The 13,796-nt window shown below is 42.8% G+C and overlaps 1 protein-coding gene across 1 annotated transcript in view; it reads left to right on the top strand.

Moving 5' to 3' along the window:
* RORB (RAR related orphan receptor B) overlaps positions 1-12,567 on the top strand; it is a 149,597-nt gene extending 137,030 nt beyond the window's left edge. Inside the window, exons 6-10 of the mRNA XM_081930676.1 lie at positions 581-713; positions 1,811-1,918; positions 4,593-4,703; positions 9,783-9,895; positions 12,031-12,567. Coding sequence (XP_081786802.1) covers positions 581-713; positions 1,811-1,918; positions 4,593-4,703; positions 9,783-9,895; positions 12,031-12,186 — 621 coding nt within the window. The 3' untranslated portion in view covers positions 12,187-12,567. The remainder of the gene's footprint in view (positions 1-580; positions 714-1,810; positions 1,919-4,592; positions 4,704-9,782; positions 9,896-12,030) is intronic.
* The last annotated feature ends 1,229 nt before the right edge of the window (positions 12,568-13,796 follow it).

Raw genomic sequence — 13,796 nt, forward strand, 5'->3', positions numbered from 1 at the left:
TCACGCTGCTTTGGGCAGGGAGTGGTTGCACTATGGAGTTCCTGACTGAGAAGTCCATCGTGGAGCGAATCCCATTGGGATTTACTTGTCAGCCCCCATCAGGTAACTGGCACTCACAGCATGTCTGGCTTGCTAAGTAACAATCAGGAGCGCTCTTTAAGGGTTCCAATTGTTCCTTTGCAGCCACATCTTTTTACCTGCCCCACACGTGATGTTACATATGACAACAGGTGTGGGGCAGGTGGGTGTGATTTGGGGAAAATTAGAACCCATGCCAGGTATAATCTGTCTCATGGACTGGAAGTTTTCCACTGCTGCATTTCTGAGAAGACCTATTAAAATTAATAAACCTAACTTAAGTCATGTCATACATTTCAGTGGGTCTACTTGAAGTAAAGCTTAGTTGAATACCACCTATTGCTTCAGTAACCATAGGATCTGCACCTATCACATGAGTAATTGTCATCAATATATTATTGATCAAGTGGCTGCACAGCATACATTCATTTCATGTCTGAAGGATCAACTTGCTTTATGATTACTATCTGCTCTCCTTTTGCACGCACATTTCTTCTGGAAGTCAAGAGAAGCATTATGGCAGCAGTGTGCAATCCAGATCACACATGCCATTCAGTACGTGGTGGAATTTGCAAAGCGGATAACAGGCTTCATGGAGCTCTGTCAAAATGATCAAATTCTACTTCTCAAATCAGGTGAGTAAACAGGGATGGTGTCAGTGTTTCCATTGGCCTTCATGACCAAGGGCCCTCCAGGTGTTTTAAACATCAACAGCTGGCTGGGGTTCATGGGAGTTGTAGCTCAACTTCTGGAGGGGATCAGGTTGGGGAAGTTAATTTACTAACAGCAGTATTTGAGGAACAGAATTACCAAAGCTTACAGAAACATTGATAAATCAGCTTCAGGATTCAAACAGGGTATCAGATGGGACATCATGCTATGTCACTGAAAAAGCTGGAGTGTTAAACAATGCCTAAAATTTGACTATGACCTAAATGTACAGAGGATATCCCGTTGTACCCCCTTACACCTGAGTAGAAGTGAGAGTTTTAAATTGCTCGTACCCTTTGAACTCAGTGGGACTTACTTCTGAAAAGACATAGATAGGGTTGCCCTGCAAATAATGTTGAGCTGGAAAAAGGACAAAAAAGACTGATAAAATCAACTTCACTACAGAACTGCATTATCATCATTTCAGCCAAGCAGTTATCTTCTAATGCTTTTTTTTTTCTTCCAATGCCTATCAAAAATAAATAAATAAATGCAACAAAAGTGTTTAGAGAACACAATATTTTACATATATTTTGTTGGTTTAAAATTATATTCAATTGGTTTTTTTATCTCTTAATGAGATGGGCGAGGGGTGGGATTTTTGGAGCAAAGCATGCTGGACTGTTTTTTTACTTTTGCAGGAAAACCTCAACATCAAAAGTAGGCAAAGCAAGGGCTTGGTGGTCCACAATACATTCTCACAATTGAGTCGTCCAATACTGTTTCCATGCATATTCAGCCAGCACTGTTATGATTAAATTAGAGTAATTCTGTGACTTCTCCCTTCTGTGACAGGGGAGAAGCAGCTCATGCGCTCATTCACTGCCTTTTTCACAGAATTTTTCCGAAATCCCACAATTGCAAAAGAAGAGCTACAGGCTGGCTTGCACTAGCCATTGCACCTAGCTGTGGAGATCAGGAATAAGAATTTGTTTGTGAATACCTTCCGCTTCCAGGAAATGGCTGAATGCAAATATCTCATCGTGATATATCTGTACAGTAACTTTTGCTGTCTTTCCAGGCTGCTTGGAAGTGGTTTTAGTCAGAATGTGCCGTGCCTTCAATCCACTCAACAACACTGTTCTGTTTGAAGGAAAATATGGAGGGATGCAAATGTTCAAGGCTTTGGGTAGGGTGGTTTCTTCATTGTTTACTCAAGCCATACAATTGTGGTGTGATCTGGGTATATAACGGTGGCACCTGCAGCCATATATTATCAAATGAGTATCAACTCATCACCATTGAAGATATTTGAAATAAAAAGAATCTGTTAGATTCCACTGTCATTCCCCAGGCACTGCTTGTTTCCATATAAGTGAGGTCATAGGTTAATAACACTCTCGTTAATCTGAACCTCTGATTGTGTAATCATCATTTTAGATGCTTCTGCTCCAGCCCTTTGGGTAAACATTGCTGGGAGAAACATTAACGCCATATTAAGATTTGGGAAAAGGGCAAAGGAGAAAGAATGTACGGTAAATCAGGGCTTGGATCCGCTTAAGTTTTTTATTTACTGTATAAGGTATAAAAATGATGCTAACGTACACTGAAGGTGGAAAACCTGAACTGATGTTTATTCTGATTGAGCACTAAAGAGCAAGAATTCACAGGGAAAGCTCAGGGCAAGAAAAAAATGCACAGACACAGAGCTTTAAAGCACAGGCCTGTGCCTGGAAAGAGCGAGGCAAAGGTAAGTGTGGATAAGTCCTTAATTGCATCACCCTTGACTAATAATAATAATAATAATAATAATAATAATAATAATAATAAACTGTACCACACCCATCTGGCTGGGCTTTCCCCAGCCACTCTGGGTGGCTTACAGCACATATAAAACATAAGAAAATATCAAACCTTAAAAACTTCCTGATACATGGCTGCATTCAGCTGTCTTCTAAAAGTTGTGTAGTTCTTTATGTCCTTGACATCTGAAGGAATGGGGTTCATCTGAAAGGAGGGTGTCACTGCTGAGAAGGTCCTCTGCCTGGTTCCCTGTAACTTCATTTCTTGCAGTGAGGGAACTACCAGAAGGCCCTCAGAGGTGTCTGGGCTGAACAATGAGGGTGGTGATTCTCCTTCAGGTATACTGGGCCAATATTCTGCTGTCCCATTTGTACTGTTGTATTTCACTGCTTTATATCTTTTTGTGAGCCTCCTTTATATTACTATTGTATGGTAGAAACAAAATTAATGCTCAAATATAAACTGTGAGAGTAATCAGAGTAAAATTATAATAATCGTGAAATGATCAAGAACAAAAGGTAAAGCTGATTCATGAAAAGGGATTATATTAGCATCCACTTATAAGTGTACCTTCATAAGTGTGCCAAATAAATTTAAGCCACAATACAAGGCACAGGTCTATACATTAAACTCCGGTGGAATTGAGTTGGAATTATTTCTTATCTCTGAACTTTGTCAGCCACTCTGGAGTCTTGTCTTCTTCTTTTAAAGACTGGATACAGATAGGTAGCCGTGTTGGTCTGCCATAGTCAAAACAAAAAAAAATCCTTCCAGTAGCACCTTAAAGACCAACTAAGTTAGTTCTTGGTATGAGCTTTTGTGTGCATGCACACAAAAGAAGAAGTATCTGAAGAAGTGTGCATGCACACGAAAGCTCATACCAAGAACTAACTTAGTTGGTCTTTAAGGTGCTACTGGAAGGAATTTTTTTTTTGTTTTAAAGACTGGAGTAAAAGTGCTTTAAATGAGTAAATAAGCACATATAACTATATATTTGACTGGAACCTCATATCACACTTAGTTCTTTGTTCTCTGTTATGTTATGTTTCAATCCAGCTTGTGGGAGGAGTTCTTTTATGACTATTGAATTGGCAACAACTGATAATCTGCTGTAAAACTATAACTCATTACACAGAAAGATTAGAAAAGTAACTGAAAACATACCTAGCCTTCTTTGTAGCATTCGGCACAATAGTTGGCTCTTTCTCTTTTTGAGTTTTCCACGAGGTTGGATCCAGTGCTTTTTTCTGGCACACTCAAGGGTACTGGTTAGATCCAGAGTTACCTCCATAGATGGAAGAACTTGTGAAAGAGCATGAGATTCAGCTAAGGTTCCCACTGAATAAAGATGATTTTTACCAGTTCCCCCTTAAGCCTCCCCTCCAACCTACCATATTCATCAGAGTATGATGCTCTTTAGCAGTTATTTCAGAGGTTGCAGATGGAAAGGAGGAATCAACAAAATATAACCAACTTCTTCCAGTAGGAACTTCCCATGACTGGAGTTTCACTCCCAGGAACTCTGGATTCAAAATGTTGTATCTTTAGGATATATATGAGGCAAGTTGTATAAGGCCTCAATAAATCGCCCAAAGCCAATAGTTTAGTTAGCTTCTCATTTGCACAAGAAATGGGCCTTCTCTGTCTTTAGTAGCTATAAGAAAAATGACAAGTGGTCTGTTGTCCTGTCACTGAAGTACGATAGCAGTGGAAGCCATGCTTGCTGAACATCCCTTACAGACCCCAGAGAAAATATCCTCAGTTCTCATGTACTCATGCTAATGTTCTGATCTCAAGCAGCAGCTCTTCAGGGAAGATTGAAGCTACTTTTCCTCATAACTATCTCTAAGCACCAAGAATGTATGTGTTGTTAGTGTAGGAAACTGACTGGTTCTTCTGCATGATATATTTGTTTCACTGCCTGGATGTAAGGGAAATGGAAGAGAACTGATGCCCATTCATTATGGACACATGCATGCATTTGATCACAATAATATTCCTGGGAAAACATTACATGTGAAACAATATGATTTTATGTTGACTTTGTCTTCTGCACACAGGTTCTGATGACCTTGTGAACGAAGCATTTGACTTTGCAAAGAATTTATGTTCCTTGCAGCTGACTGAGGAGGAAATTGCCTTGTTTTCATCTGCTGTTCTGATATCACCAGGTAGTTATCTTCAACAAATTATACTTTCCCACCTGCATCCCATAGAAACTTCCCTATTTCCAGTTCTTTTCAGCCTATGCTGGTTACTGTTGTTCTTCACATAAGTGCGTACGTTAAATTACTGAATGGGTTTGATCTGTCTTGTATTTTGCCTGTAATTCAATAAAAATTACAACTGAAGAGGTTAAGCATTGAAGCTGGGCTACATGATCCCTGAAGTTTACAGGAACAAACTTGGGTAAATATGTGCTAGAGCAGGAATGAGCAATGGTCGGCTAGATGGTGATGGATGGTGCTATCATGCCAAACCGTTGCCATGCTAGCTGGGGACTGACCACACTGTTCTACTGCATGGCTTGGACTTTACCATAGTGTATTATATTGCAGTGCTTCTGCATAGTGGGTAAGTTTATCCTGATTCTTGTGGCAGGTTTTTTAAAGTGCTTCACAGCAGCACATAACCTGGTGACACCTCCTTTTTCACATGGAAGAGAGCAGCGGCTGAACAACCAGTGTAGGTTGTTGTTGTTGTTAGGTTACAACAATTAAAACACAATGTTGAAAACAACCTGAAATCACAGAAATGATGTGGTTCCTAAAAGATATACATCTCAGGTGCCAACAGCCAGCATAAAGAGCTACATCTGTTGGAGAAAGAGGCTTGGAAGAGATTTTTTACTCTCTCATATCTACCAGGCACATTAAAACTTGGTTAGATTTAAATCTCACCTCGTCAACCTTTAAACAAACAATCTGCATGAAAATACTAGAATAAATCAGACATTTAGTTTTCCAAATAATTGAAGAGGTTACTCAGAGTTTCAGGAGTTACAGCAAAAAAGTCTCCACCCACAGGCAGAAAAGCAAAGAGGAAAAGGGAACCAAATGACTTAAAAGAAAAGAACTTGGTTTCATCACAAAAGGATCGTGCAAGCTTTAGGAAAGCTGCAGGGTGTAAAATCTATTTTAGAGAGATTCATTCACTTGATTTTTCTTTGTCAGGGAGCCATTCCACATGACTCCTTTCATCCAGGAAGACAGCAGAGAGAGGAAAGGGGGGATCAAAAGTTGCTAGGAGCCCACTAAACTCCACCCAAGTTAACCCTTTCATGCATGCAAGTGTGAGTCAGTAACTGTATACTGTATTGCAACAACATCTTCAGTATTTGCCAAAAGCTGCATCAAGAAGATGCCAGATGTATCTCTGTGGGGAGGGAGTTACACAACTGCCAGAGAGAATGCCAACCACTTTTAAGATGCTGAGGACAATGGAACTACCAAGAGAAACCTCTCTGCAGGGAAGGAGGTGGGCTCTCAGGCAGTGGCAATTTGCACAGCTAAACCTGAAGAGTGGAATGGCCAGGCATGCCAAACTGTAAAATAGGATTAGTGGAGAAGGAGAAGTACGGGCCAGTACGGGCCATATGATCTCCTGCAATGATTTCGCAAAGTTTTTTGCAGATAAAATCGCTCAGATTCGGGAAGAAGTAGACTCCACCGTGGGAGCAGGGCCAGGGCGGGAGAGTGCTAGAGTCCTGTCTAGTCAAGTTGTGTGGGATCAATTTCAATCTGTTACCTCCGAGGATGTGGATAGGCTGCTTGGACGAGTGAAGCCAACCACCTGTCTCCTGGATCCTTGCCCATCCTGGCTTATAAATGCTAGCCGGGAAGGACTGGGCGATGGGCTTTGTGGGGTGGTGAATGCTTCCCTCCGTGAGGGAGCATTCCCAGGCCCGCTGAAAGAGGCGGTTATTAAACCGCTTCTTAAAAAACCATCTTTAGATGAGGCCACGATGGCCAATTATCACCCAGTCTCAAATCTTCCATTCTTGGGCAACGTGATTGAGCAAGTGGTTGCTGAACAACTCCAGGCACGTCTGGAAGAAGCAGACCATTTGGATCCCTTCCAGTCGGGCTTCAGGCCTCATCATGGGACTGAAACTGCCTTGGTCGCACTGGTTGATGATCTCCGGCGGGCTAGGGACAAAGGTGAGAGCTGTTTCCTAGTTCTGGATCTCTGAGCGGCGTTTGATACCATCGACCATAACATCCTTCTGGACCGTCTAGAGGGGCTGGGAGCTGGGGGCACTGTCATACAGTGGTTCCGCTCCTTCCTCCTGGACCGTGTTCAGAAAGTGGTGGTGGGGGATGAGTGTTCAGACCCCTGGGCTCTCACTTGTGGGGTGCCTCAGGGTTCTGTCCTCTCCCCCATGCTTTTCAACATTTACATGCAGCCACTGGGAGAGATCATTAGGAGGTTTGGGCTGGGTGTTCATCAGTATGCGGATGATACCCAGCTCTAACTCTCTTTTAAATCAGAACCAGTGAAGGCGGTGAAGGTCCTGTGTGAGTGTCTGGAGGCGGTTGGAGGATGGATGGCGACTAACAGATTGAGGTTGAATCCTGACAAGACAGAAGTACTGTTTTGGGGGGACAGGAGGCAGGCAGGTGTGGAGGATTCCCTGGTCCTGAATGGGGTAACTGTGCCCCTGAAGGACCAGGTGCACAGCCTGGGAGTCATTTTGGACTCACAGCTGTCCATGGAGGTGCAGGTCAATTCTGTGTCCAGGGCAGCTGTGTACCAGCTCCATCTGGTATGTAGGCTGAGACCCTATCTGCCTGCAGACTGTCTCGCCAGAGTGGTGCATGCTCTGGTTATCTCCTGCTTGGACTACTGCAATGCACTCTACGTGGGGCTACCTTTGAAGGTGACCCGGAAACTACAACTAATCCAGAACGCGGCAGCTAGACTGGTGACTGGGAGCAGCCGCCGAGACCATATAACACCGGTCTTGAAAGACCTACATTGGCTCCCAGTACTTTTCCGAGCACAATTCAAAGTGTTGGTGCTGACCTTTAAAGCCCTAAACGGCCTCAGTCCGGTATACCTGAAGGAGTGTCTCCTCCCCCATCGTTCTGCCCAGACACTGAGGTCCAGCTCCGAGAGCCTTCTGGCGGTTCCCTCACTGTGAGAGGCCAAGTTACAGGGAACCAGGCAGAGGACCTTCTCGGTAGTGGCGCCCGCCCTGTGGAACACCCTCCAATCAGATGTCAAAGCGATAAACAACTACCTGACATTCAGAAGACATCTGAAGGCAGCCCTGTTCAGGGAAGTTTTTAATATGTGACATTTTAGAGTATTTTTCATCTTTGTTGGAAGCCGCCCAGAGTGGCTGGGGAAACCCAGCCAGATGGGCGGGGTACAAATAATTTATTATTATTATTATTATTATTATTATTATTATTATTATTATTATTATTATTATTTTACAAGTTACAACTGCTACTGTGTGCATGTTTGAATACAGAACAGGTACGGCATACGGACTATATAGCCATATAACTCTGGATATTGTACAGCAAAGTTTCCATTGCACTTTAATTCAATTCCATTACTAAACTTGCGGACATTTTCCTGGCAGTTATTTGATATTTCAAGGATAGAACCGAAGTATTATTTTGTTGCCCCTGTTACATGCAGCATTATCTTGATGGAATTCATCAACAGGATAATAATAATAATAAATGAAAATTGCAGGAAAGCAGCTAAACCAGGACTGCTCTGGCCACTGCCAAGTATCTCCACATATGAGAAAATAAGAGGCTCAGAACTACAGCAGAAAAGATGCCATTTCTAGTCCAAGAACCAGAAAGCACCAATCTTCAGTCAGAGCAGAAACTGGGAGAGGACATTCAGCATATTGGTTCAAACCACATTGCTTGCAATGGAAACAAACATTCTTGTTTTCAGTGGAACGTCCTTTAAAGTTATGTGGTTTCAAGTTTCACAAATTAGTGTCCCAATCATAGACTTACACAGTGGTCTGTTAGATTGTGTGGTAAGATTCCAAAACATCTATTTTCCCCAGAACCTGCCTAGTACAGCTGTGATATGTGAGCATCTTGCAGGGGCTGGGAAAGCCATAGGGCAAGGGTAGTGAGGAATGCAGTGCTACCTGCACCTAAAGTGAAAGCTAACATTAGATAAACCCAAGTACTAAAAACTTAGCTCTTTTGAGATGGGGAGCTAAAATATTGCACTTCCTCCTGATGGTGGGGTTACAATGGCCACTTACCCTATTCGGGTGGAAGGCAGTTGTGGCCTGTCGTGGCAGCCAGGACTCATGGGCATGGCCAGACACATTGCAGGATGGGATTGCCCACCAAATCCTGGGCGCCTGAGGGAGCAGAGCCTCATGGACTGGGAAGCAGATGCTTCTTCTCCAGTCCACCAGGGATGCTTTAAAGCCAACTGAGCCTGGCACCTTCATCACAGCTGGCAGAAGAGCAAACCCTCCCTCCCTCCCTCCCTCCCTCCCTCCTTGTCATGCTTTTGTAATGTGTCTTGTTTAACCTTATTTTGCATTCCAAGTCACTTGTTTGTTTGTTTTTTTACTATTCCTTGTTTTACCATATTTTCATTGTAGTTGCTTGTTTTAATCATGTTTACCTCCTTGTAATACCTGACCTTGCTCTGGTTACTAATGGTTGCCATATTTGGAGCCAGGAAGAAATTTGCCTGCAAACAGGCGAGGTTTTGCCTTTCCCATAGCAAAACGAGCAACTTTCCCCATAGCAACTTTGGGCAGGTAAGGCACTAGGTGGAATCCTAGTTATCAAGGTCCCAGTTGAATTGGTGCATCACCCTGACCAAAGATCAGGTGTGTACTCAGGATACCCTGTTAGAGGGGCCTTGGTGGAAGTCTCTGTCCAGAGGCCAAGTGTGGGGCAGGTGGGAATGGCCACCTTGGTAGTTTGGCTTCTTGGGGACACCATAAACCTTGGCACCACGCTGTCAGAGTTTCAGCCCTCTAGCAGGAGGCTGGATGGATATGCACCCAAAGCCTGAGCAAAAGTCCACCTGCATCTGGAATCAATAAAGTTGTGTCCATTTCTAATCCAGATTGTAGTCTGGTTGAGTTTGTTCCTTTATGCCTTAGCTATAGCTTCTGCACAAGGAGGGGTGGCTCTGCAACTGGGACCACAACACTATTAACACCTATTGCTACAAGTCATCTTTCCATCTTTCTGGCTTTAGTTTATGCCTTCATTTGAATTTATTTTATTTCTTTTGGCCAGATCGGGCTTGGCTGTTGGAACCAAGGAAAGTCCAGAAGCTTCAGGAAAAGATTTATTTTGCACTTCAACATGTGATCCAGAAGAATCATCTTGACGATGAGACTTTGGCAAAGGTAGCTCTTCAGTACACAAACTGACACTCCTACGTAAAAAGTGTACAGTTAATTAATATTGATTTTAATTCCCCCCTTTTTTTATTGGCCATTAGAGATTCCACAGGGACGCAGGTGGCGCTGTGGGTAAAACCTCAGCGCCTAGGACTTGCCGATCGCATGGTTGGCGGTTCGAATCCCCACGGCGGGGTGAACTCCCGTCGTTCAGTTCCAGCTCCTGCCCACCTAGCAGTTCGAAAGCACCCCTAAGTGCAAGTAGATAAATAGGTTCCGCTTTATAGCGGGAAGGTAAACGGCGTTTCCGTGTGCTGCGCTGGTGCTGGCTTGCCAGAGCAGCTTCGTCACACTGGCCACGTGACCCGGAAGTGTCTTCAGACAGCGCTGGCCCCCGGCCTCTTAAGCGAGATGGGCGCGCAACCCCAGAGTCGGTCACAACTGGCCCGTACGGGCAGGGGTACTTTTACCTTTACCTTATTAGTGATTCCAGTGTTCCTGCCCCCAAAGGCTTTCTTGTTTGAATCAAATAGTTCTTCACACTCCTACCCAGGAATTTTCCTTGTATATCAGAACTCACCATGTGATCTTCAAACATTGCTATGGCTTCTATTCCACACACATGCTAGAATCTACCCCAGAATTTAAAATCTGCTGCATCCAGTGTGTGAAGGGATTTGCATGTAGAGCAAAAGATTGTGCACTTGGAGCTGTGTTGATGGAGCTAGAATACATGCCCTTTCGCTCCAGCTGATCTGCTGATCACAGGCTAATAGGCACAATGCAACTGCATGTCAAGCTTGCTGATGTTAGCCACCAATTTAAAACATCAGCCAAGATACATTATAAAAACTCAAAGAAAAATAATTCAGTTTCAGTCCCCATGCTCTGATAATTTGTATTACAATTAATTTATTTTATTAAAAAAAACCTTATTAGGCTCTAATTAAATTTTACAGCAGAGACCTGTCCCACCGCCTTCATGATGAATTGTTGTATTCTGTTCTTAGTTTTATTGTGTGAATTTGAATGCAGTTATCTGAACTGTTTTCACTGTAATTGGAACTGTTTTATGACGTTTCATGCTTATTATTATTAGCTGCTTTGGGTTTATTTTATAAAGAAAAATAACCTCATAAAGCAGCTGAGCTGATTTGGATAAGGTCTTTGGTACGGCGAAGGGAATTCCAACGCTTCCCCTCCATCAGGAGCAGCCAGCATGGTGATGCCTCAGTGCCCCAGAGCTGCTCTCCCAACATGGGGAAGCCAAGCCGGTGCTTCCACCACTGAGCGTGTGCAGTGTTCTTGACCTTGCCACCTCCCTGCCGCACCCCATATCATTTGATGAGCACCAGCAACACTAGTGTCAGTAGGGCATCTGCCAGCCACCCCAGCCATACACACACACCAGGGGCTTCTGCTTCCTGTATGTTATGGTCCAAGTCTTTCCCATGGAGCTGCTATTAGCCATGGAAAGGAAAATATACAGGCATAGAATGTGTGCCTACATATATTTGCCTCCATTGCTCATAGTCTGCTCCTGTGCCCCAAGGGCACTCATAGGAATGTCACAACACAAGAAAGAGGAAAGCAGAAAGCAAAATCCACACATTAAAAACACCAGTATAAATAAAACTAAAAAGCAGTCATATAAAGCTACTGGAGAGAAACATCAGTAGTAAAGTTTTAAACATGACAAATCTGTCAAATGAAAAGTGTTCTCTGTAGAAACTGGCCAGAGATTGAGCCTATTGGCTCCATATAGAGGATATTCCAGAGCTGTAGTGCCACCACTGAAAAGACATTAACTCTTGTCCTTAGATACCTAGTGGCCTAACACATCAAACAAGCCCTCTGAAGTCGATCTTAAGACCCGGGTAATCTATAGGGCAGGTGGTGCTCCTTCAGGTAGCCAGAAAATAGCAGCTTCAGCAATGTGAGGATGTAGAACCCCACTTCCCACTCAGAAGCCCCAACCCAAATCACATGCACACACCTCTCTGTGTCATTTTCATGCACAGCTGCTGCTTTTAGAAGAAAATTGCAGCGGGAAAGCCAATCAGTTTAGAAATCAGGATTTCATGAGACAATTTCTTTAAGAATAAACTTTCTCTCCATTTGCTTCTTTGTCTGTCTTATAGTTAGTAGCCAAGATACCAACTATCACTGCACTTTGCAACTTGCACGGAGAAAAACTGCAGGTATTTAAACAATCTCATCCCGATATAGTGAATACACTGTTTCCTCCGTTATACAAGGAACTGTTCAATCCAGACTCTGCCACTGGCTGCAAGTGAAGGCAAAGCTAGAATATTTCATGGAATGCATCACTCTTCAGACAAAAGAATTGTTTTCATGGAGACTTTCTTAAATATGTCACTACTGCAACACTAGGAATGTCCTGCACTTAATAGAATTATTTTTCACCGCTACAGTTTGAAGAATGTAAATATGCACCTCTGAGTGGGGCCTGTTTTTGTTTCTCTTATTTTTCCCTTTATGTTAATTTCCCCCTTCTTTTTGTTTTGTTTTGTTTATTTTTAACTTACCAGAAATTTGCAAATATAGAACACTGGGTGTTACCTTTATTTTTGATTTTATTTTATTGGGGGCTTTGTTTTTGGGAGACAAACTGTTTATAGAAGTTTATTGTAGATATAAATGAAAACAGAGGAGTACTTTGCGGTATTACTCTTGCTGTTTATTGTTCAAATATAATTTAAGAAATTTCCACTAAACTAGGCTTACCTATTTCTATGTTTTTAGCTAGTTAAATGCATGTGGCAATATGTGGCTGTCTTGGAAATAGGTGTGTGTGTGTGTAGGTGTGTATATATATATATATGGGCATGAGCCTTCCCTGCCTGGATGCCGTGTGGGTGCATGGAGGATATCTCAGGGGGCTTAAAAGAGCTCTGTTTCAACCCTCTCCTCAGCCAGTGTACCTGGCCCTGTGCATGCAGCATTCTAGGGGAATCTGGGCAATGGGGGGGTCTCTCTGTGCCTCCCATACCCCCGTCTGAGCTTACATGAACAAGCCTTAGGGACTTCCCATTCTCTGTAAATTTCCATTATGCTCTGCACAAACTGAGAGGAACAAGTGAAAACAGGGCTCCCTTACGCCCTTTGGGGATCTTTTAACACATGGGCAAGGATCATGTCCTGTGTGTATACATACATGGATAGTATATACCAGGGATGGATGGCTTTGACATTCTCTATCCTTAAAACAGCAGTCAGGTGCCAGAAGTCTATTTTGCTGCACATCTCTACTTCACCATGCCGGGCGGCTAAGCTCCAATATGCCCAAGAGAGATGAACTATTTAAAAAGTATTCATACATTAACACACATAACATCAACATTTCCTTTCCTCCAAATAAAACTACAGGCAAAGTTTAACCACAAATTTGGTAGCAACCCCAGACTCAGGATGAAATTGGTTAATGAATCACCAGATAGCCATCCCTGCTATATACCAATATAGTACATATATACACACACATATATGGAATACGCAAACACTTGCTGTAGCTTAAAAAATGCCTATTTTCTAGGGACGCTCTTCTGCATTTTTAACTCTTCATGTAATGTGCTAGTTTTATGTTGGGCAATTAGGATTTTGCTCTGCCATCCACCCATGTATAATGACAAGATGGTACCTTTTCTGATCAGTTTGTATATAATGTGAATGCAGTACGCAGTCAGTGAATGAAAAGTCAGGTTAGTATTATGGTGCCAAAGCCTTGTCTGGATAATTCAAATGGACAGAGAAAAAGTTATTGGGAGATTTCCCCCCCCCCCGGTGATAAAACATATATTAAACCTAATATTATAGGACACAATGCCAATAGAGTATTTAAACCACAGAGTAAAATGTAGACTTGTCCAAAACAGTTTTTATTTGT

Source organism: Podarcis melisellensis, assembly GCF_964234715.1.
Source record: "Podarcis melisellensis genome assembly, chromosome: 11".
NCBI lineage: Eukaryota > Metazoa > Chordata > Lepidosauria > Squamata > Lacertidae > Podarcis > Podarcis melisellensis.